Raw genomic sequence first — 25,133 nt, 5'->3', positions numbered from 1 at the left:
AGGGTCGTAGGTGCTCAGACAGACCTGCAGGTTTCCGGATGGTGTAACTCAGGGAGATTAATAACCTTGAAGCATGTTCATTTTCTCATCGAAAACAAGACAGAAAACAATTCGAGGACTCTGGGTTTTTCTAGGTCATAAATGCAGTAAAAACAGCTTATTTTTAGTAGCCTTCATTTGTTTCTAGTAAATGTCAGTAGGCATTGAAGTACATGGATTTTTTTTTTTTTTATAAAGAGGATTTTAAAAAAATGAAAACGTGAGCAAAAATGAAGAGTATTCTGTTATTGGAAAAAATTTTAATTGGTTTTTTTCTAAGCGGCCGTTTGAACTTTACTAACAGAATTGCTGAAAATTTGAATTGTGATGAAGTTTCTTTCTACTGTCTGTGGGAGGGTTGGGGGCAGGAGGGAACGTTCCTTGATTAAATCAATGGCTTAAATAGGAATGAAGGAGGGACACCACCTTGATGACTTTCGTCCCTTTAATTACATATGGGTAGTGCCCTGTTGGCATTGTCTCCTTTTCTGATAATTAACATTGCCCCATCTTTCTAGTCTCTCGTATGCAAAGAAGGAACATCAGTATACACAGCAAATACACAGTGAGTTACCACAGCGCTTTAGAAAAAAATTTTTTTTATGTTTGTTTATTTTTGAGAGAGAGAGACAGAGCGTGAGTGGGGGAGGGGCAGAGAGAGAAGGAGACCCAGAATCTGAAGCAGGCTCCAGGCTCTGAGCTCTCAGCACAGAGCCCGACGCGGGGCTCGAACCCATGAACCATGACATCATGACCTGAGCCGAAGTCGGACGCTTAACCAACTGAGCCACCCAGGCGCCCCAGCTCTTCTTTTTTTCTTTTTTCTTTTTTCTTTTCTTTTCTTTTCTTTTTTTTTTTTTTTTTGAGAGAGAGAGAGAGAGAGAGAGAGAGAGAGAGAGCATGAGCAGGGGAGAGGAGCAGAGGGAGAGAGAGACTCTGAAGCAAGGTCCACATTCAGCTTGGAGTCTGATTTGGGGCTCGATCCCACAATCCTGGGATCATGAGCTAAGCTGACATCAAGAGTTGGCCGCTCAACCGACTGAGCCACCCGGGCGCCCCTCCAGTGCATTTTAAGTAAAGAATTGGTTTGTGTTGAGACCCCCTCCTTTGTGGAAATGTGGCATTGGTCTGTTGCAGAGAAGGGGTGAGCTGTGGTTTCCAGGGGCGGGAGAGATCGCGCGGAAAGTGGAGTCCTCGTGTCGACCCGAACACAGCCGTCCGTCCGAAGCCGCTGGAATACCTGCTGCCACGTGGGGAGTGGTGCTTGGGACCAGGTGTGGCCGGGTGCGTGCACGCGTGTTGATGTCAGGAAGGCTCGGCTTTCTTGTCTCTTGAGGTGCTAAACATCCTCCTTCCTACTTCGGTGGTCCATTGTAAGGACGCTTTCTGAGTGACTTTGGCATCCCTCCCCTTACCTGTCTGAACCCCAGCTTCCGGAGCTTGACCAGGTGTTTCTGGCCTCTTCTTGTGCACCAGGTGCTTTCAGGCCCTCGGGGAGGCAGACCGTCCTCAAGTCGCTCAGGTCCAGCTGGAGAGGCGGCTGGGATTCCAGCTCAGCATAGCAGATTTATCCTGGAGATGTGAACAAGGCAGGCTAGAGACAGGAGAAGTAGGGAGCTGTGAAGAGTGAGGCTGGTCCTCAGGGTCGAGGGGGTCTTGGGTTGAGCGGCCAGAGACCAGGCTGAGGCCAGACCTCGCAGACGTGAGGGCTCCTGGTTGCAGCTGGGCGGCCGTGGAGGTGCTTGGACCCGTGGAGATCGGACCCTCTGGCCTGGAGGGCGGAAAGTGGTGGGGGGTTGCCTGGATGCCGAGACCCCATTAGCAGGCTTCCCTAACTAGGCCTGTGGGGTGACACGGGGCCCCGAGCAGGGGCAGAGAGGGATGGATAGGAACGGATGGATTCCAGAGAAGCAGGTAAAATGAGGACAGTTGTGTGTTCGGCTGTGCGTGCAGATCGTGTGGGAAAGGTCATGGTAGGGGGTGGGCCACGGCCTCACTGATGGAGGCACGAACCGTGGTTTAATTGTGGATGCAGTGTCAACCGTCTGTGAGCCTATATGAGAGATGACGGGGGCTGGGGAGAGAAAACCCAACGTTCCAAGGATCCGGGCAGCGCAAGGGAGCAACAGCCTGGAAAGGGAGGGCATGGGGTAGTGGCACGCGTCGCCGAAGGACAGAGGGTCCCTGGAGCCTGGCAGTTAGGGCGAGGGCCAGGGGCACGAGAGTCAGGGGTTCCCAGGAAACGGGTGGACACAAGGCAGGAGGAGGCGAGGATGAGCGTATGGGGGGCACATGGGACAGCGGGGGTCCTCGAGGGCTGGGAGGGGCGGGTCACTCCCAGGAGGGGCTCGCGAGCGCTCTGGGACAGCGGGTGTTTCTCTGTGTAACGGGCGTTCTCTTGGCCGTTCCAGTGCTCGCGCCTCCTGCGCCGCCACCGCCACCCATCCAAGGATATGCCTTCAAGCCTCCACCCAGACCCGACTTCGGGACCTCCGGGAGAACAATCAAGTTACAGGCCAACTTCTTTGAAATGGACATTCCAAAAATTGACATCTACCATTATGAATTGGATATCAAGCCGGAGAAATGCCCGAGGAGAGTCAACAGGTATTCCGTCCTCTCATCCCTCATCGGTCTCGACCGGCTGACGCGGGTCCCGGCGTTAAAGTAATCGACCCTTCCATTCCGGCAGCTCCTTCCCCGGAGGTGTCCCTTGGCGTTTCCTTTTTGAAAAATGTTTTGTGTGTTTCCTTGTGTCTGGATACAGTTGTCAAGCGTGCTGCTCAGTGAGCTTTGACGAACGTGTGCACGTGCCCGTTGCCTCCTGCCCTCTCCATCGATCCCAGCGCTAAGTAAGGCCAGTGCTCCGCGTCCCTTTGTTCTGTCCCTTTCTGCGCTGTGAGATCGTCTCGCCCCACCTGCTCCCTAGACTCGGCCTGGTGTTTGTGGGACTGACCTGCACCGCCGTGCGTTAATAGCCTCTTATTTTTATCGCCGAGGAATATTTCGTGATTTCTTTACTCATTCTCCTGTCGGACGCTCGGGCTGTCTGGGCTTTGCCACGATGAACGTTGTTCTTCCAGTCTTTTGGGGACGTGCATTTTCGTTTCTCTGAGATGAATACCCGGGAGGGAAATTGCTGGATCCCAGCGTGGGTGTAGGCTTAGCTGCACGAGAGGCCGCCAGAGTGGTCGCACCGCCTCATTCTCCCGCGGGTGGCGTGGGGCCTGCGCGCCCGGTCCCGCTCAGCACGGGGGACGGCCAGGCTCCTGGAGTTTCGCGTTTCAGTCTCATGGTTTCTCTTTGGGGGTTTTAATTTCCATTTCCTGGTAACTAGTGAGTTGAGCACCTTTTCACGTGCCTATAAACGTAATTACATTATGTTTACACGTTATATAGTGTCACGTAGTGTTTCTAATAAAGTGTCTGTCGAAGCCTCTTCCCTGGCTTGTCTCTTTGTTCCTGATTTGTAGGAGTTTTTACTATATTTAAGGTCCAGGTCTGTATCGGGAGTGTTTTCCCCTGGTTTGTGGCTTGTCATTTCACTTTTTTTTTTTTTTAATATTTATTTTTGAGAGAGAACGGGAGAGAGAGAGAGCGAAGGAATAAGCAGGGGAGGGGCAGAGAGAGAGACACACACACACACACACACACACACACACACACACACACAATCCTGGAGCAGGCTCCAGGCTCCAAGATGTCAGCACAGGGCCCAGCGTGGGGCTCAAACCCACAATGCATGAGATCATGACCTGAGCCAAAGTTGGGCACTTAACTGACCCGACCCCCCCTCCCCCCCCCCCCGCCCCCGCCCCGGGCGCCCCTGCTGATTCACTTTCCACATGGTGTCTTTCAATGAGCAGAATTTTGTAAGTTTGTTGACATCCAATCTATAAAATTTTGAAAATGGTTACCATATTATGTGTTCTCTCCAAAAAATCTTTGCCTATCTGAAGGGTACAGATAGGGTACTCTTTTTTTTTTTTTTTTAAGCAGACAATTTGGGCTTGTTTTTTTATTTAGGCCTGTGATCCATCTTGGATTAATTTTTGTCTGTGGTGGGAGGTAAGGGTCTGTTGAGAAGACTTTTCTTTCACCATCGATTTACCTGGGCCCCCTTGGGGGGGAGGGTAAATCAATTGATTTTCAGTTGCTACCAGAAAGTTCCCTGGAATTTTTTTTATCGTGATTGCTTTGAAACTGTAGATAAATTTGGGGAAAGTGGATACTGTTGAATCTTCTGGTCCACACACATGGCTATGTTTTCCATTCATTAGGTTTACTTTAATTTCTTGCAGAACTTACTCATACTTTTCATCATAGAGGCCTTCCGTTTTGTTTATTCTAAGTGTGCTGTATTCTTTGATGTTACTACAAATTGTATTTTAAAATTGCATTGTCCACGAGGGAAGTTTCTCAGGAGGGAGTGACTGCTGACAAGTACGGGGTTTCTTTTTGGAGTCATGACAAATGTTCAAAACCTAGATTGTGGTGCTCTAAGGGAGACAAAAACCCTGTGAATATACTAAAACCATTTAATTGTGCACTTTCAAGATGTTAAAAAAGTTTTTTTGTTACTTTTGAACAAAGATGGTTTTACTTTTTTCCAGTTTCTAAAGCATTTTTGTACTTTATTGCAGTGGCTAAGAAATCCACTATAAATAATGGTGAATGGATGTGGTGAAAACAGACATCCTTGCCTTGTTTCCACTCTTAAGGGGGAATCATTCATTCTCTCACCTGTAGTGTATTCTATTAGTCGCAGGATTTTCTTAGAGACCCTTTATCAGACCGAGGGAGTTCCCTCCCTGATTTGCTGAGAAGTCTTCTCATCATTGGGTGTTGAATTCTGTCAAATGCTTTGTCTGCATCTCTTGGGATGATCATATAGTTTTTCTTCCTTTTTTCCTACCTCCTATTAATGAGGTGTATTAATTACATTGACTTTTTTTTATGTTAGAGTGGCTGGATTTTCTCAGAGTTAAGATGTATTATTTTATATACATCGTTAGTCATGACTTATTATTTTTATATACTGCAGTACTTTGTTAGCATTTTGTTGTGAATTTTTGTGCCTCTGCTCCTGAGAGACATGGGTGTGTACTTTTCTTGTTAGGTTTGATAGCAGGGGCATGTGGCATTGTGAAAAGCTGGGACATGTTCCCTCCTCCTCCCAAAACTCCCAAGAGGAAAGATAGATTGGTATAATTTCCTTCTTAAATGTCCCACTGACTTTGTCATTGGAATCGTTTGGACCTGGAGTTTTCTTCGTACGGTTTAATTTCTTTATTAGGTACCAGGCTGTGCAGAATTTTCTCTGTGTGTCTGTTTTGGCAGTTTGTGTCTTTCAAGGCATCTGTCCATTTTCTGTAAGTTGTTGAATTTACTGGTGCAACATGCTGCCTGTGCTCCTTTAATGTCTGTAGGACGTGTGGTGAGAGTCTTGTTCATTCCTGATATTTTATTTTTTTAACGTTTATTTTTGAGAGAGAGCATGCACGCGTGCGCGCGCACACACACACACACGCACACATACAAGTAGGGGAGGGGCAGATAGAGAGGACGCAGGCTCCCGGCTCTGAGCTGTCAGCACAGAGCCCGACACAGGGCTCAAACCCATGAAGTGCGAGATCATGACCTGAGCCGGTCAGACGCTTAACCGACTGAGCCACCCAGGCGCGCCTCATTCCTGATACTTTAAATTTGTCTTTTTTCTCTTTTACCTTGATCAACTTTGCTAGGGTTTGTCAATGATATTGATGTTTTCACAGAAACAGCTTTTTTACTTTGTTGATTTTTCTCTTTTGTTGAATCCACCCGTCTGTCCGTTTTCTTTTCTCTGATATTTATTATCCTTCTATTCATTTTGAGGTTAGATCATCAAATTTAAACCTTCCTTCTTTTCCAATCCATTTGTTTAAAGCTGTAAATGTCCCTCTGAGCCTGACTTTAGCTATAGCCCACGCGTTTTGGTACATTGTAATTTTAATTCAAAATATTTTCCATTTTCTTGTGAATTCTCTAATCTGTGGGGTTTTGTTGTTTTTAGAGATGTGTTCAAATTTTAACTCTTTGGTGTTTTGTTTTGTTTTTGGTACCTGTTGATATTGATTGCTAATTTAATTCCACAAACCATAACCATAAAGTTTAGAGGACATACTCTGTAAGATTTCAGCCTTTTGAACTCTGTTGGGACTTATTTTATGGCTAAGTATGAGATTTATCTTGGTAAGTGTTACTCATCCCGTTGAAGAGAATGTGTGTCCTGTGGTTGGCGGGTGTGGGGATTTGAGTAGTAGTTGACGTTGGTCTGTAGCGTCACGACAGTTCTTTATCTCCGTCCTCGTCGTGTTGTCCGAGTGTGGTGTGGGTTTTGTCTATTTCTCCCTTTAGTACTGTTTTTGTTTGCTGTGTTTCAAAGCTCTGTTATTAGGGGTACACATTTTTATGATTTTTTGTCTCCTGTGATAAACTGAACCCTTTATCACTAGGAAGTGTTCTCTGTATTTTGTAATTCTGATTATTAATACAATCTCATGGCCATTCTTAAGCTTGCCGTTTAGCTGATGTACAACTTTGTACAAGCTTTTACACCCTCGGCCTGTGTGTGTACGTACTCCAAGCGTGTCCCCTGTAGATATCATATAATGGGGACTTCCTTTATTTCTTGATTTTATCGGGTATGTTACGTTTGCTTACATGTAACATAAATTTAAATTTAATTTTTTGTGGTTGCTATTTTTTTAAATTTCTATATCTGTGTTTTTTATTCTTTTATTTTAAATGTGTATTTATTTTGAGTGAGACTGGGGCAGGAGGGCAGAGAGAGAGAGAGCGAGCGAGTGCGAATGCCAGTCAGGCTCCACGTTGTCAGCATAAAGCGCCACGTGGAGCTCAACCTCCCAAATCGTGAGATCTTGACCTGAGCTGAAATCAAGAGTCGGACGCTTAACTGCCTGAGCCACCCAGATGACTCCCCTGTGAGAATTTTATAGTAATATAATTCTACTTACTCCTCTGTCCTTTTGCTATTGTTGTCATGCATTTTACTTCTCTATTCATTATGAATTCCATGGTGCAATGCTGCTCTTTTAAAGAAATTGGGAAAATGGTCTGTTCAGCCACAAATGAGCCTTACTTGGCTCTCTGCGGATCCGGGTTCTCACCTGGCGTCGTTCCCTTCCAGCCTGAAGAATGCCTTTTAGCCCTTCCTGTTGTGCAGGTGGGCCCGTGATGAATTCTTCCAGCACCTTTTTGAGATCTACAAATGTGTTTATTTCCTCCTTATCTTTGAAGGATATTTTGCTGGAGGATATTGAATTCCAAATTGACATTCTTTTCCCCTAATACCTTAAAGTTGTCATCTTCATTAAAGTTTTAATCTTCATTACTTCAGATGAAGTTTCAGTTTACTTTTCTTCTTGTACTTCTCCTGTACGTAATTTGTCATTTTTCCTCTGAATATTTTGTTTTAATTTTGCTTTTCAGCAGTTTGAGGTGCCTAATTGTGATTTTATTTTTCTTTTTCCTTCTTGGTGTTTTCTGGATTTGAATGCTGATATCTTTCATGAAATTTGGGTGAAATGCTATCATTTCTTCAAATACTTTTTCTGCCCCATTTTTCTTCTCTATAGGATTGCAGTTATGTGTATTCTAGGCCATTTTTATGTTGTCTCCCGATCATTGAGCCTGTGATTTAAAAAAAAAAAAAAAAAAAAAAATCTTTTCCTCCTCTTTCTTCAATTCAGGTAACTTTATTGATGTCTTTAAGATCACTTTACCTCCCCCGCCCCTTTTGTAGCATCCAGTCTTCTGTATAATCGTCTAATGATAGTTTTTCAATTAGATAGTGTGCTTTTCAGTTTCAGCTTTTGCATTTGGTTCTTTTTCATAGTTTATATCCTTTGCTAAGTTTCCCCATCTGTTCACTCATTGTTCCCACCTTTTTCTTCATGACTTCTTGAATGTCCTTACAGTAATAGCATACGTATGAGCAGTCCTTGTCTGCTAATTACAACATATGGGTCATTTCGGGATCTGTTTCTATTGACGGGTTTTACCTTAGATTACATATCACCTTTTTTGCTTATTTACACGCATAGTACGTTTTTGTTGCTGTTGAACATTACGTGTGTTACATTGAGGGAATCTGGCTTTTGCTCTCTTCTCTGGTACCCTGCCCACAAATCCCGACTTCTTCTGCAGTCCTAGACTGTCCTCCCTGTCTCCTCGGTGCAACAAGATTGTCCTCTCTGCTGCACCTTCCTCCCGTGTTGTGGTTTGTAAACCGCTCGCAGGCGGAGTGGATGTGTGGCTTACCTCACGCGTTTCCCTCAATAATCAGTCTCAAACTGCCTCTTTTTCAATGCCGGAAATAGCCGTCTTGTTTTTCTCTAGTTCTGTAGTTGTTGAGGGTAGAAGGATAAGTTCAATACCAATTGCTTTGTCAGGATCAGAGATCAGATTCTCAGCTGCAGTTTAAGAACTTAAATTGGTTTCCCAGTTTGTGATAGTGCCCTCTAAAGTGCTCTTTGCTGTAATGTTGTTTTTTTTTCCCCTGATTACAAACTTTGTAAGAGAAAGAATATTTGGGGGTTCAGTTCCCTTATCTATAAAACCAAACAGTCGGATTTGCTCACTGTGACCGATACACATTGGTCCAGGCTCTTTAGAGGGTTATTGGGTGTGAATATTAGAATAAAAATAGTATATACCTTCTGACCCACCAATTCTACTTCTAAGTATTTATCCCAAGAAGGTATGGCTCCAAAGAGACCGTACTCGACGGTCATCTAAGATCCTTTAAAATATGTGCTTACTAAAATCGTGTTTCCGAACAAAAACATTGGGCACGGCTGGCTTAAACACCTTTTTTTTTTTACTGGAAGTGTCTTCTGTGCTCTGAGACTCTCCCTGAGTGGGTTTGTGCGTCGTTGACTTTCCTGGAGACAAACACGTGTGTGGATCAGTGATGTGAACGCACTCTGGGAGGTGGAACACGGAGGCGTGAGTAACCACGCACATTTCTGGGCGTTTTATTCATGTGGTGGCGTTTGGGCTCTTAGGTGATGAACCGCATTGTACAGGACGTTTCCTTTCATGAAGGAGGCATGACTAAGACGTTGTCATCTGGCAGCAGGAAAAGGCTGCTGGTGATTGAAACGCGATGTCTTTGACTGCACTGCTATGTTCTTGGAGTTACGTCCACAAGGTTCTAAAGTTACCCAGTATTTGGAAATTCCCTCAAGTCACACAAGTAGGTAATAAAGGTGGGGCGCGGACTGCATTTTCGTGGCCAAGGCCAGCCCACTTACCGGCATGCCTTGCTTCCCCCTGGCTTGGGGGCCAGCCTGAGCCTCGCTGCCTACTTAAATGTGTGAGCCTTCAGAATTCTCTATTTCGCTCTTCCTTCTGGTGGACTGTGGCTAAGGTCCAATCCCAAGATTGTTATCAACCAGAATCGCACAGGAAGAAGTTGGGTGTAAAGTTCTGGTTCTGCCAAAACCCACGTGCTGACACCTTCACTTAATCCGTCCTTCTTCCAACCTTGCTTCCAGCATGACCAGCCAGCATTTATGAAGCCTCCGGTCGTGAGGCAGGTACTGTGGCACCGGGGGTGCGGGGTGGGCAGGTTAGACCCCGTCCGTGTCCCTCGTGGGGAAGAGTCCAGCCGGCGGCCTCTAGGACCCCAGGCGTGCGCTGCCGGAGGGAAGCTCGGGGCGGAGCAGGAAGGCGGCAGACGAGCACGGAGCTCAGCCTGTGGTCTGACTGTGAAGACGGTCTTCACAGCCTGTTCTTCCTTCCACACGGCTGTCTCTGGGCAGCAGGGACCAGGTCTTAACTCTGAGTTCTTAAAACTCCGTGTAGTGCATGTGGTAGATGTTTAGGAGGTTCAGCCCGAAGCCCTGTGCGAGGCTGAGTGAAATGTGCCGTCCGTCTGTGTTGCGATGAGTCACAGTGAGTCCTGGCCTCGTGTGCCCTCCGTGTCTGGCCATCCCATCCCCCGCTGTTCACTGAGTGGCTGCTGTAGGAGGGATTGAGTATAAGGCAAGGTACCTCTTCCCCAGAGGCTTCCAGTATCATTGTGGGTACAGAGATGGTCACCCAGGATGGTCGGAACGCGGCGCTGGTCTGGGTTGTGTGGGCCTTGCCGCCTGGAAGCCTTCCCAGGGGGTCAAAATCAGCAGCATTCTGCTCAGTAGCCCAGGACGGACTACAGAAAGAAGGTGTGTTCCTTGTCTTCTGACTGTCCTTTCCTTCTGTTTCCCTTGGGCTCTGTTATGTGGCCCTGGGAGGACACTGCAGAAGTGATCACTCTGTGGGGCGCGCGCGCGCGTGTGTGTGTGTGTGTGTGTGTGTGTGTGCGCGTGCGCCCGTACGCACGCAAGTGGTGGGAGGGTGGGGCGGTGCAGCATGACTGTGTCATTTGCAGCCTGCTGTTTGCTTCGGGCACTGTCCACTGGAGGGGCTGAAGGTTGGTCCAGACTTTTTGGAATGTGGTTTGGTGTATATGTTAAAATAGTATGTATATTCTCTACTACTTTTTCTTTCTTTTTTTTTTTTTTAAGTTTATTTATTTTGAGAGAGAGCACAAGTGGGAGAGGGGTAGAGAGAGAGGGAATCCCAAGTAGGCTCCACGCTGTTAGTGCAGAGCCTGATGTGGGGCTCAAACTCATGAACTGAAACCAAGAGTCAGATGCTTAACCAACTGAGCCACCCAGGCCCCCCTGTATACCCTTCACTTCTAAGTATTTATCCCAAAGAGAGGTGTACAAGGATGTCTAATATTGTGATGGAAAAAAAACCAAACCATCTACATGTCAGTAGGGATGGAACCATGGACACGTCAGTCAGTAGTGATGGTTAAGTAAACATCCTGTGCGGTTCAGTGCAACTGTGGACAACAGTGCAATGGAGTTTCACGTGTGAACGTGCAGTCTGGAAACATAGACAACTAGGTCATAAGTGGCTTGTTAATACAACTTTATGTTATGAGACACGGTAACGTCTCTATTTCTAGACTTGATGGCCACTTTGTATGTAGTGACAAGGCAAGGTCTCAAAGGCACCTAGTGGGAAGACAGCAAACTCCAGAAGGGTCTGTTTGATGCCATATGTTTGAAAAATAATGATACACTGTATTTCTTTTTATGTACCTACATATTTATGTAAATGCATGGGTTTGAAAAAGGATAAAGTCGCTTCAGAGAGGAGGATTGGGATGCGGAGGTAGTCTGGGCAGACTTCCAGCATGATCCATATTCGAAATTGGCAGTGCTGACGTGGTCATGCAAAACTTGTGTCGCTCGAGATGAACAAAGGAACGCATTGTTTTTTTAAAGAGAAAACTTGCCCATGGGGCACCTGGGTGGCTCAGTTGGTTAAGCATCCAACTTCTGCTCGGGCCACGATCTCACAGTTCATGAGGTCGAGCCCCGCGTCGGGCTCTCTGCTGTCAGTCAGCCCAGAACCTGCCTCAGATCCCCTGCCCCCTCCCCTGCTTGTTCTCTCTCTCTCTCTCTCTCTCTCTCTCTCTCTCTCTCTCTCTCTCTCACACACACACACACACACACAGAATAAATAAATTTTAAAGAGAGAGAGAGAAAAAATTTGCCCAGAATTATGGCAAAAGGGCACTCCAAGAAAACAGGAGTGTGCCAGCCTGTCTGGATCAGCAAACAGCTTCAAACCTTGCTGTTGCCAGCTGGCAGCATGTGGCTTTGTGCCTCTGTGTCCTGTGCGTGAGAGGAGAGGACTGTGCTGACCTCCGAGGCTGCCGTGGGGGCTGAGCGAGTTGTACGTGTGAAGGGCCTGCTGGAGGCTAAGCGCTGGCATCTTTACGCCCAGTGTGTGGACCCTCCGTGCGGTTCGAGCCTGTGGAACGAGCACAGAGAGCCTTCGGGGGCTGCAGCCTTTTGAGCTTATGTTCAGCGAAGGTGTTTGTCCAGGGAGCCAAAGGCCCATAGTCCAGGAACTTTGATTTCAGTGAGACTTGGCGGAAAGGAGGAGCTAAACACAGGGACCCGACAGGTCACACGCCCCTGGCTAGCTCCTCAGCAGTTCAGCAGTTGCTGAGGAGCCTCGAGTCAGGTCTAGGCCCCAGGGCTCGATGGAGGGGTGCGGCGGGGAGAGTGCAGAAGGGGTGCGGGCCTTCCCCTGAGGAATAAGAAGTTCTGGAGACACACGGTGGTGACGGTTGGACAGCGGCATGAGTGTACCTGGCGCCACTGAAACGTACGTGTAAAAACGATGGAAAGGGCGAATTTTATGTTGCTGTGTTTTGCCACCGTTAAAACAGAGAAAGACCAAGAAACAGGAAGGAAGGAAGGTCAGTCAGTCACCGGCCAGTCCCCGGGAGTCGGTCAGTGTTCATGAAGGGAAGGGACCTCGTGTTTTACGGTCAGTGGCCGGGCTGTCATAAAAATTACGGGGGGGGGGGGGGGGATTCCTCGGGTTTGGCACCAGATGATGCGAGGTGACGGCACCTCCTTTCCCAAGAGAGTCAGCGTCTGAGGCCTGGGAGCAGAACGTGGGTGGTATCGGGTGCCTTCTCTCGGCCCCTGCGGTGGCCAGGGTTCCGTAGGACCGGTCACCCGAGCCGGGTTGCTTTGTAGCACCTTGGGGTGATCCCGACTTGTGATGACCGAGCCCCAGCGGTGTGCCGAGTTCTGCCAGGGGCTGGATGCTGCTGGGAGTGTGGGATGTGACTCCTGCCACCGAAGAGCCCGCTGTGTGGTACCTGAGTGGAATCGTCGTGGCGACGATTGGGTTGGGTTCAGCCTCGGGCAGCAAGCGTTGGTAGAGACCAACGTTTCAAGGGCCAAGGGCACGGCTTCGCTGCTCTCAACACTACACACCTGGTCGCCTCAGCACAGGTGTCTGAGGAGCGTGCCCTGTTCTCTTTTCTGCCGCTTCTGTCGTAGGAGAAACGTCTGCGTGCCCATGCGTCTTTTTTCGAGGCTCCTCATGCTGTTCCGGGGTCTGCTTGCCCTTCCTTCACCATAGCACCGTCCCTGTCGCTGTAACCCTCACGCGTCCACCTCGTTCCTGCTCAGAGTGTACTAGCTGGCCTCTGTGCCCATACTCCCAAGTCCATGTGAGACATTAGTCAGGGGCACCTGGGTGGCTCAATCGGTCGAGTGTCGGACTTTGGCTCGGGTCACGATCTCGCAGTTCGTGCGTTTGAGCCCCACATCCCGCCTGCTGGCACAGAGCCCACTTTGAATCTTCTGTTCCCCTCTCTCTCTCTGCACCCCCCCTCCCCCTTATGCATGCTCTTTCTCAAAGAAATAAATAAAACATAAAAAAAAAAAAAAGAAATTAGCCAATTAAATTCCATCAAATAAATCCCTCTGGATTTTTCTTGGGATTGAAGGAGTGGTTTTGTTTGGAGAGAATCGAATATTCCAGTCCATGATAATGGTATGTTAGTGGATTTATTTTGTTCTGTTTTGTTTTGTTTTGTTTAAACACTTCTGGTATTTCCAGTTCCCAAATAGAAGATTTGTGTGTGCCACTTGGAACTAGTTGTCCCCTGTACCTCATTCCGCTCACCCTGTGGGTAAATCCATCCCTCGTTGGGACATAAGTGACCACACCACAGCCCCACATGCTCTTGTCCCATCTCAGTGCAGAGAGGCACAGCAGGGGTGGTACTTTCCTTATGGAAGGGGGGAAAAGGGGAAGGGGGAGGCTGATAGGCAGGGTGGCCACTGATTCTGGAAACATGCATGAGTACATAGCAAACGATGTCTTCATATCATGTGGCATTATACGGTACGATCATTTAAATCTGTGTTTCCAAACATGACCATCCTGTGTAGCCGAGTAACTCAGGAGGTCCTCTGCTGTCACAGAAACTCATAGGAGAAGAAAAAGTGTAACTCCATAAATGCAGTTGCCAGAAACCAAAGCTTTGTGGTACATCTGTGTTTTATAGAGAGGTCGAGAGGGTGGGGCAGCAGATACACCTGTGTGTGGGGGTTCGTACCCCTTCCCCTCATGACACTCATGCGTGAGACTGGGCTTCCTGGTCTCTTTGACGATTGATTTTGCCCACAAGCTCCTCTCCTCCGTCCCCACTCCCCCCTGAGAGGATGGGCAAATGAACGAGTGAGTGAGTGAGTGAACGAATAAAGACTTAGTAATAAGTCAGTCAGAAAAGGACAGCATGTTTTTGTTCATATGTGGAATTTGAGAAACTTAACAGCAGACCATGGAGGAAGGGAAGGAAAAATAAGTTACAGAGAGGGAGGCAAACCGTAAGAGACTCTTGGATGCTGAGAACAAACTGAGGGTTGATGGGGGGACAGGGGAGAGCGGGTGATGGGCATTGAGGAGGTTGGGATGAGCGCTGGGTGTTGTGTGTAAGCGATGAACCACGGGAACCTACCCCAAAACCAAGAACACACTGTATACACTGTATGTTAGCCAACTTGACAATAAATTATTAAAAAAACAAAAGAAGCCTTCGTACTAGGGGAATGTGTGCATTTGTGTGCATTTCTGGAGAATCTGCTATGTGCTGGGCCCTGGACACAGATACAAGGGCAAGGACTCTTTGTGAAGCATACAGTGTTTTTCTGCAGGTTCGTCTGGATTTTCAACAAATACAGCCCTAATGTCCACCAATAATGGCAGTTTTTTCATCTTTACAATCCTTCTCCCTTTCTTACCCTACATGGTGACCATGGCCTACAGCCCAGCACTGAGCAGAAGCGGCCAAAGCAACATCTTTGTTTTATTGTGAATCCCAGAAGGAGATCTCTCCCCAATGAAGGACATTTCCATCTGTTCCCTGGTTTGCTAATTTAAAAAAAAAAAAAAAAATTGTGAATGGGTGTTGAATTTTAGTAAATGCTTTCTCCTACATCTTTGAGATAATCCTAATTTAAATTTTTTTTTTTACATTTGATTTTTAAAATATAAGTTTATTGAGATATAATTATGTACAACAAAATGCATCCATTTTTAGTTAATGAGCTTTAAAAAAACATACATCCACATAACAAGGACCTCAGTAGAGGTGTGGGACATCCTGACTGCCCCAGAGCTCTTTCCTGCTCCTTCACAGCTAGTCCCCTGTCCCCTGCCCCGGACAGCCTCTGAAGTGCCTTCTGCTAATGCGGATTCCTTTTTGCCTGTTAGAGAGTCTCATGTGAATGGAATCATACAGCATACACTGTTTTGTGCCTGGCCTCTGTCCTGAGCATGTTTCTAAGACGCGGCTGTCATGTTGCGGGTACTAGTAATCCACACAGTGGGATAAGTGCCCCGTTAGAAATTTGTGCCCTTATCTATCTGGTCACCCAGTTGACAGACATAGTTCTTTCCAGTTCAGGACTGTTCTAAACCTTTGCGTGCAAGCATTGATGTGTCATTACTGGGTATTATTAGACGGCGTGGTAAATACACACTGACATTTATAAGAACCTCCCCACCTCCTCCCCCCACCTCCCCCACCCCCGCCCCCGGAACTGTACTTTCCCAGCAGCTGTGTGTGAGACTGTCACCCTTCCTCCGCCTGGTCCTGCTCAGTCATCATTTTAGCCCTAGCTGTTGGGTATGTGGTGGTGTCTCTTTGTGGGTTTGTTGGCATTTTCCTCCTGACTAATGAGGAGCACCCTTTCCTGTGCTTATTGGCCGTTTGAGTAGCTCCTTTGCCAGTGTGTCTGTTCTTGTCTTTTACCCATTGTTTAAAGTTGGCCTCTGTGTCTTACGGAGTTAAGAGAATTTTTAAAATATATCATGCATGCATGTCCTCTGTCAGATACGTGTTTGTATTTCTCAAATATTTACTCCCATCCCCGTGTCTTGCCTTTTCCTTTTCATAATGGTATCTTTTAAAGAGTAAAAGTTTAAATTTTTAAAAAATATTTATTTTTGAGAAAGAGAGAGTAGGGGAGGGGCAGAGAGAGAGGGAGACACAGAATCTGAAGGAGGCTCCACGCTCTGAGCTGTCATCACAGAGCTGGACATGGGGTTTGTGACCTGAGCCAAAATCGAACGCTCAACCGACTGATCCACCCAGGCGTCCCAAAGGTTTTTAATTTTGATGATGTTTTTCAATGTATTAATTTTTATTTTGGTGTTCATACTGTTCGTGTTCTAAGAAATCCTTCTCTTTTCTAAGGTTCATTAAAGATTTTTCTCTTATGTTTTCTTCCAGAAGTTTTACAGCTGTAAATTCTACTTGATGTCTATAATATGTTTTGTGTTGGTTACTTTTGTCAGATTAAATCCAACCTTTCATTCCTGGTATCTGGCCAATGTTGACACAGTGTCTTTTTTTTTTTTTTTTAATATATATATATATATATACTTTTTTAATTTATTTTTTTAATTTAAATCCAAGTTAGAAATCATAGTGTAACAATGATTTCAGGAATAGAGTTTAGTGATTCATCACTTACATATGACACCCAGTGCTCATCCCAACAAGTGCCCTCCTTAATGCCCATCACTCATTTAGCCCATCCCCCCACCCAACACCCCGCCCACAACCCTCAGTTTGTTCTCTGTATTTAAGAGTCTTTTATGGTTTGTCTTCCTCTGTTTTTATCTTCGTTTTGCTTCCTTTCCCCTATGTTCATCTGTTTTGTTTTGTAAATTCCACATATGACTGAAATCATATTGTATTTGTCTTTCTCTGACTTATTTCGCTTAGCATAATGCACCCTAGTTCCCCCCATGTTGTTGCAGATGGAAAGAATTCATCCTTTTTTAATCGAGGAGTGGTATTCCATTGTGTATATGTACCATATCTTCTTTATCAGCTCATCAGCTGGTGGACATTGGGGCTCTTCCCATAATTTGGCTGTTGTGCATAGTGCGGCTACAAACGTGGGGGTGCACGTGCCCCTTCGAAACAGCACCCCTGTATCCCCTGGATAATACCTAGTAGTGCCATTGCTGGGTCGTAGGGTGGTTCTATTTTTAATTTTGTGAGGAACCTCCATACTGTTTTCCAGAGTGGCTGCACCAGTTTGCATTCCCACCAGCAGTGCAAAAGGGTTCCACTGTCTCCACATCCTCACCAACACCTGTTGTTTCCTGAGTTGTTAATGTTATCATTCTGACAGGTGTGAGGTGGTATCTCATTGTGGGTTTGGTTTGTGTTTCCCTGATGATGAGTGATCGTTGAGCATTTTTTTCACGTGTCTGTTAGCCAGCTGGAGGTCTTCTTTGGAGATGTGTCTGTTCGTGTCTTTTGCCCATTTCTTCACTGGATTATTTGTTTTTTGGGTGTTGAGTTTGATAAGTTCTTTAAATAGATTTTAAATACTAATCCTTTATCTGATATGTCATTTGCAAATATCTTCTCCCATTCCATGGGTTGCCTTTTAAAAGTTTTGCTGATTGCTTCCTTGGCTGTGCAGAAGCTTTTTATCTTGATGAGGTCCCAATAGTTCATTTTTGCTTTTGTTTCCCTTGCCTCTGGAGACATGACGAGTAAGAAGTTGCTGCAGCTGAGGGGCGCCTGGGTGGCTCAGTCGGTTAAGCGTCCCACTTCGGCTCAGGTCATGATCTCGCACCTCATAGGTTCGAGTGCCGCATTGGGGTCTGTGCTGTCAGCTCATAGCTTGGAGCCTGCTTTGGATTCTGTCCCCCTCTCTCTGCCCCTCCCCCACTTGCTCGTTTTCTCTCTCTCTCTCTCTCTCAAAAATAAAAATAAGCCTTAAAAAAAAAAAAAAAAAAAGTTGCTGCACCAAGGCCAAAGAGGTTGTTGCCTGTTTTCTACGATTTTGATGGCTTCTGTCTTATGTTTAGTCTTTCATCGCTTTTGAGGTTATTTTTGTGTCTGGTGTAAGAAAGTGGTCCAGGCTCATTCTTCTGCATGTCGCTGTCCAGTTTTCCCAGCACCATTTGCTGAAGAGACTGTCTTTTTTCCGTGGAATATTCTTAACCTGCTTTGTTGAAGATTAGTTGGCCATACGTTTGTGGGTTCCTTTCTGGGTTCTCTATTCTGTTCCATTGATCTATGTATCTGTTTTTGTGCCAGTACCGGACTATCTTGACGATTACAGCTTTGTAATACAGCTTGAAGTCTGGAATTATGATGCCTCCAGCTTTGGTTTTCTACGATGTCTTATTTTTAATGTGTTGCTGGACTCAGTTTGTTAATACAGTTGGCCCTTGCACAACACAGTTTGAACTGCACGTGTCCACTTACATGTGAATTTTTTTCAATAAAGACAGTTCTGAAAGTAGATAGGTTTTCTTTTCCTCATGATTTTCTTAATAACATTTTCTTTTCCTTAGCTTACTTTATTGTAAGAATATAGTATGTAATACATATAACATACAAATTTGTGTTTATCAACTCTGATACCAGTAAGCGTTGGTCAGTAGTAGTCTATTAGGAGTTACATTTTGCAGGGCGCCTTGGTGGCTCAGTCGGTTAAGCGTCCGACTTCAGCCCAGGTCATGATCTCACAGTTCGTGAGTTCGAGCCCCGCGTCGGGTTCTGTGCTGACAGGTCAGAGCCCGGACCCTGCTGAGTTACATCTTGGGAGTGTCTAAAGTTTTGTGGGGGGGGGGGGGGGGGTGGAGTTTGACTGGAGGTGTGTGCACCCCTAACCCTTGTGTGGGTCAAGGGTCAACTATACTTTGCTTCTTCATCCATGTTTATAAGTGAGACAGGCTGTTGATCACCTTGTTGGGTTTTGAGGTAAACGTTTTGCCAGCCTCATAGAATGAGTTGGGAGCCTGTGTCCTCTTAATTCTGTTCACGATAATTTTGAATTCAGTTGGGTGATTTGTTCTTTGGATGTGGGTGGAACTGCCCAGGGGAGCCATCTAGACCTTGAGTGGGCAGTGACATCTTGACCAAGAAGATGAGGATTTTGACGCTTGGAGAGCGGTGGTCTGGAGACGGCCTGTCTCCGGGGGCCCAGAGCAGAGTGTGGAGACCCAGGAGAGACCGTGCCCTGGCTGCTGGTCAGGAACGGCAGACTTGGAGGTCAGAGGCGCCCCTGGTTGTTGCCGGGGCCTTGCACCTGCCCGGGCTGTGATCTCCCTCTGTGTCAGAGGCCTGGTGATTCTCTGTGGGGCCATCAAACGAGATGTTGCCCAGAGGCTCTGCTGTTTGCTCCGAAGACCCCCCCCCCCCCCCCCCCCGGGCAATGGGTATTTGGGCAGGATCGGCTGGATCCCTAGAGACTTCTCTGCCATGATCAGCACAGCTGAAGGTCAACTGGGCAAAGCCAGTTTGAATAAGGCAAGTCTTCTTAGGCCGGCTGTCCTCATTTTCTGGAAAAGGAATGGAATGAATTTCTGATTCTTGCTTCCTGAAGGATGACCAAGGCTTTGCCCCAGAGAAGCACCCTTAGAACCAAGCAGAGCTCAGCTCTCCCTTGCGGGGGGCAGTCTCTAAAATGTCCTCTCCCTCCCCTCTTGCCACAGTGCATCTCTCCCTGTCTGCCACATCCCATGAGCTGCTATTTCCTGACAATGACTGAGATTTGGAGCATGCTTCCCTTACGAGGACCTTCGGGGGCCAGGCAGGCATCAGGGCCTTTCCCATCTGTACTTTATTAGGCATGGTGTGTGAGAAAAGTCCAGTATTTGGTGAGGTGAATTGAAATGCTGACCGATGGCTCAGTCGGTCGAGCGGCCGACTTCAGCTCAGGTCATGATCTCATGGCTAGTGAGTTCGAGCCCCGCGTCGGGCTCTGTGCTGACAGCTCGGAGCCTGGAGGCCGCTTCGGAATCTGTGTCTGCCTCGCTCTCTGCCCTTCGCCTGCTCACGCTCTGTCTCTTTCTCTCAAAAATAAATAAACGTTTAAAAAAGCAGTGCTAGTCGAGAGGTGCTGAGTGGGGCTCTCTTGAACAAACACGCGGAGAGGGTGGGCGGGCACTGCTTTGCCTGAGTCTTGAGCCAGCGGGATGGCTCGGCTGTCTCTGGCCGTCCAGAGTGTTTCTGCACACCTCTCGGCCAGTAGCGCAGTGAGGAGGGAGGGCCACGGGACCACTCGGCGCTTACGGAGCACTGCCACGGGACGGTCTCTCTGTGTCCGCTAGGATTCTGGTGCCGTCATGCCGGGGAACACGCGGCAGCAGCATCTGAGGGGCTTAAAACAACACACATCCTGTTTGATGCTCATGGCCCTTCAGGTCATTTGTCCCTGCTGGGTTAGGTTAGACTTTGGCTTTGAGTCGAACGTAGGGTCTTCGTTGTGGACCCCGGACTGAAGGGGCATCAGCAGGGGTGCATACTTACAGCAGATCACGGGAGCGCGAGAGGCTGAGCCAATCACACAGACCCCCCTGGAAGCCTGTGTTTGGAGCAGACCCTTTGCCTTTCCGGTGACCAAAGCAAGGTCACGGCCAGGCCAGCACCCAGTGTCAGCCGGGCCGGGGTCATGCCGTGCTCTGGGGGGAGGCCTGCAGAGTCCTGCAGTGACACGCGTGGTGTCCGATCCTACAGCTTTGGGAACAGGAGTCCCATCCATGCTGGTCCTGTCTTCAGCGCCTCCAGGAGGTTCTGGATGTGTCTGTTGTCTGCTCTGTGTTGCGTGCACAGTGCCTGGCATGGAGAGAGTTCTCCTGTGTTTGAGTGGCCAAACGAATGAGCAGAAACCCAGTGAAGGTTCTGGTTTGATTGTTTATGGAAGAAAGCTCAAAGTCGTATTACTAGAAGGAGCCATAGGTTGTACAAAATCGCTTATAAACCAGTGTTAGAAGAATGTCGTCTTTCCATTCATTTCTCAGATTTTATTGACCTTTTGCTTGAATTGTCTTCTTTCAGGGAAATAGTGGAACATATGGTCCAGCACTTTAAAACACAGATCTTTGGGGATCGGAAACCAGTGTTTGATGGAAGAAAGAATCTCTACACAGCGATGCCCCTCCCAATCGGGAGGGATAAGGTGAGCGCACAGGGGTGCGTTGGGGTCAAGCAGGGTGCAGTGAAGGCAAAGGCAAACCTGTCGTCACGTGCTAAGTCACCCGGGAGAGAAAGCTGCGGTCGGCTCTACGCTTCGTCCTGCGGCCACAAAGGCCGCTTTCCGTGTGTTGTGCCTTCAGTGTTAGAGGGCTCATTTGGCTCGGGTCAGAGACAGGAGCTCAGAGCTTCTTGGAACGAGCCTTTTAAATGTAAAACACACATGCCACAGACCGTCAGACAGGAGCCCGGGTAGTAAAAGCCCTTTGGAAAAGTATGTTTGCAGAGGTGAAGGTGCGTGTGACGGTGGCCGTGAGGCACAGCTGATTTCTGGCTGAAATAATGATCGTCGACTAATTAACCAACCCTGGTTGTTTCAAACTGTCGCCTTTGATGATTGCTTTTGTCCTTATCATGGCTTTACTTCAAGAGGGCTACAGTTTCTGCCTAGATGTTGTCACTTCTTGGCATTTCTTCCAACAGATGGGCTGATCCGGGATGGTAACGGGTCCTGTTTATTAGAAGAGCAAAGACTCAGCTCAGGAATAATCTTCACATGAACCTTAAAGACAAAAAAAAGCACAACAAAGAAACTAGTAACTTAACAGCTGGTCTAGTGCGTGCAGTAAACTCAATTCCCGTCGAGAATGACCTGACCAGTTAGCTTCGTGAGCCCCGGGGCCCCGGGAGGAAGGCAGCTCGGTGCCTACGGAGTCTCACGCTGCTGGCCACTGAGCTGCACGTTCTCCAAAGGCATCAAGTGTTCTTGCTTTTGTGTTTTTTGATCGTCTCAACATGACTAAGCTCCTTGCGCTGGTCTCAGTTGCCAGGAGACCGGGTGGTCTCAGCTCCCAGCAGCGTGGCTCTGAGTTGCGGTGCTCTGATAACGGTAGAGGACGTTGTGGCCAAGGGAAGGCTGGGTGCTGATAAGAGCTCCGTACCCACTGGTCTCCAGGGGGCCCCGAGATAACGGCGGTGCCCGGCGGGACATTGCAGGGCTGGGCGCAGGGCAATTGACACGGGCGTTCTGAATTTGAGGGAGTCCCGGGGCCGAATGCCTGTGCCCCGAGTGGGATCGCGCCTTACAGATAAGCGTGCTGGCGCATACGCTGTGTATTGATTGTGAAGTGTTATGTTGAATGTGCGTGTTTGGTTTTGTGTAAAGTTGTACAGGAAAAAAGCATAAGGAGTTTATTCGCAGTTTATCTGTGCATATTTCTAAGTAGACGCTAGGCGGGGCATAGGAATAGTTTTCCTTGGGAAGGGGTGAGGGGAGTTGATCCAGTGTTCCCATGCGAAGCTTGTCTGTTGTGGAAGTTAACAGGCTCTCTGGGGTGGAAACAGATCTGAGCCGAGTCCTTGCCGTGCCCTCTGCTGCGGTGTGGGACCTCGGGTAAGCCCGCCCACCTGGCCAGGCCCCAGGTGCTTCCATACAGGGGGGGAGGTGTAGAAGCCACCTCCCGGGGTCCTGGTGACAGCCGAAGGGATCCACCCTGAAGAGTGCGTCTCCTGGTGGCCTGCTACCTGTGCCCCGGACGCAGTTTCGGGGGGCAGGAGGGCGTCTGCATTTCTAAGGAGCACTTCTAGGTCCCAGATCCTACTTCGAGCTGTCCTGTTTGAACGTACGAAATTGCGGCGCCTGGGACGTGGCGCACGCCTGGGAGACATGGATGGCTGTGGTTGGTGGTCTCAGAGGTCTGCGTGGCCCCCCACCCCGTGCACACTGTCCCCCCCACCCACCCACCCCCCCGTACCTGGCGGGCACTCAGTGTCTGTGGACGAACGTAGAGAGCCCCACCCCCACCCCCCAGCCACCCCTTCCAGCCGTTAGGTTTCTATCAAGTGGTCGCGATATGCAGACTTTCATCTCTTCTGTTGGGGAGCCGACACGATGTGGCCGCTTTTCTGCTCCTCTGCCCTTTCACCTTGTGTAGCAAAGCGTCTCTTGTTTTCTCTTACATTTGCTTTTTTCTGCGAAATGCCTTCCTTGTGTCGTGGGCACCTGTGTAGTAAGAGAGAGGATCCCGTGTCTGCCAGCGGCTGGACAGGGCCGGCGGGCGGCTCTCGTCCCCCTCCGCACACACTGCGTGGCCCGTGGCCCTTCCTCGGGAAGGCTGCTCTCGTCATTTACCCTTCCCGCCCTCCTCACCCTCGGCCCTGTGTGGAAGGGGAGGCGCCCTGACCGGGCCCAGAGGCCCTGTGCCCTGGGCCAGGCCCTCACGTTTCACAGCAGGTGGCAGAGCTCAGAGGACTTGCATTTAGCTCCTGGGCTCTCTCTGCGAGATCAGAACATGCGTCATGTTGGGTTCCTGGCGCTGGGCCCGGCCTTGGGTCCTCTCTTTGGGTCTTCAGCTTCTTGTAGCGACAGGGTCTGTCTGTTCAGGGACGGCACTGGCGCCTCTTTCCTGGAAGCAAGTGTCCTGTCAGGCCAGGGGTACAACTTGAAAGGGACGCAGACCCCGCACAAAATGCCTGGCGGTCCTGCCTCATCACCCCTGTGCCCGGGCAAGCCCGGGCCGTGAGCTGCTGACCTGGCCTGACAGGAAAAGGTGTTGGGGGTTCCCGGCGGGGCAGCGAAGCTTCCGGTCAGCAGGCTTGCGGGAGGCCGGGGGGTGGGGAGCCATCCTTCAGGGCCCTTCCTAGGGCAGCACACGGGGGAGGGATCCCCTTGGCCTCGTCTGCTCTTTGGGGCGACTCTGCTGCCTCTCGGCACCGAGGGGCCCTCCAGTAGAGACACAGCACGTGTCACAGGGCCTTGAACCCAGCTGGCTTGGCTCAGACCTGATACCTGACAGACCAGCCACTTACACCTGCTGGTCCCACCCGAGGACGGTGACTGAATTCCCAACCGCCCTCGTGCATGTGCTAGGAAGGACTGTGGGTTTGGTCCAAAGTAATTTGGAGGGACAACAGTTTGCCTTTTGAGAAGATGGGTTGCTGTACATTCGCAGGAGGCCCCTGGACGCATCTAACACGAGATGGGACCCGCCCGTCCCCTTCTGGGAGGAGTGAGGCCTGGAGTTTGGGCACTGGCTGCACCTGGCTCAGTGCACAACCCGCCCCACGTGGCCTCGACTGCACGACAGCCCAGTCTTAGAAAAGAAAACCCGGTCGGAACACACCTGCTTCCTTTGTCCACAGTCTGTCTGTGTTCCTCACGGTGCCGCTGTCCCTTCCTCTGTTTCCTGGCCGTGCAGACACCAAACGGAGCCCCCCGGTTGCAGCTCTGAGGAGGGAGTTGAGCGTGTGCCTTTGCCCTGTCTGGAGACCCTGAGGTTCACAGCTGGCTCCCCACCCCCAGGCCTGGGTCGTGCCCCTCTGCTGCTGCTTCAGGTGTCGGTGCTCAGAAAACAATGGTAGCATTCCAACAGTTGTAGCTGTGTCACAGGCAGCTTTTTACAGGCGCTGTCGCACGTGCCCTGGGAGGCAGGTGGGCTCGTGGCCCGTGTGCGCAGCCGGGGAGCCCGACAGAGCCCTGCGTCCCGCACGACTCGCATCGGGAGCCACGGGCTGCTGCGTCGTCGGGACTGAGGGTGGTGGGTCCTGGTGCGTGGCCCAGACCGACAGGAGGGTGTCCTCAGGTCGCGTCACAGCCGCAGCCTCGCGCTGCCCTGCCCCGCCCGCGATGGGGCATTTCCGCCGAGGTCTCCTCTGGCCCTGAGCCTCTCGAGGCGCCGCGCTGGGTGGAGGCTGCCGTCGGGCCTGGAGCACGTGCGGCTCCCTGCGTGTGGGCCAAGCCTGGAGTCCACTTACAGATTTCCAGAAGCATCTTGTGCTGAGGAAAATACAGCCCCCTGAGAACCGCCCCCCCCCCCCCCCAGTGCTCGGAGGCATTTTCCCCAGCTGTAGTGAGGTGTAATTGACAGATAAACTTGCACATTTGTAAAGCGTATGTGACGATTTGACGTTCATGTACGTTGTGAGATGATCCCCATCGTTAATTAACACATCGTTACCTCATGTGATTACCACTCTTTCGGTTGTTTTCACTTTGTCTTAATCGACCTGGCAAGATTACGGCATTGCGATGCTTTTCCTGAAAAGAAAAGTTTGGTACGTTTATCTGAGTGCCTCATTACTTCATAAAAACAGCGTTTGTGCTGGAGGCCAGACCATGACCTCCCGCCTCGGCCCCAGGCGGCCCTGCACACCTGTTCACGCGGGACACAGCACCCCTTCCGCCCGGGGCTCCAGAGACCGTGGCTGT

At 49.1% G+C, this 25,133-nt stretch overlaps 1 protein-coding gene across 6 annotated transcripts in view; it reads left to right on the top strand.

The window, feature by feature from the left end:
* AGO2 (argonaute RISC catalytic component 2) overlaps positions 1-25,133 on the top strand; it is a 111,468-nt gene that overhangs the window by 47,856 nt on the left and 38,479 nt on the right. For 4 of the 6 annotated variants that reach the window (XM_058699189.1, XM_058699190.1, XM_058699188.1 and 1 more), the window contains exons 2-3: positions 2,451-2,646; positions 20,792-20,912. In XM_058699189.1, coding sequence (XP_058555172.1) covers positions 2,451-2,646; positions 20,792-20,912 — 317 coding nt within the window. Of the gene's footprint in view, positions 1-2,450; positions 2,647-20,791; positions 20,913-25,133 lie in introns of those variants that run through there. The other 2 variants (XM_058699193.1, XM_058699192.1) reach the window with 2 other exon arrangements.

This window comes from Neofelis nebulosa, chromosome 14, assembly GCF_028018385.1.
Source record: "Neofelis nebulosa isolate mNeoNeb1 chromosome 14, mNeoNeb1.pri, whole genome shotgun sequence".
NCBI lineage: Eukaryota > Metazoa > Chordata > Mammalia > Carnivora > Felidae > Neofelis > Neofelis nebulosa.
The sequence above is the reverse complement of the archived record's forward strand: the minus strand, read 5'-3'. Positions and strand labels throughout refer to the sequence as shown.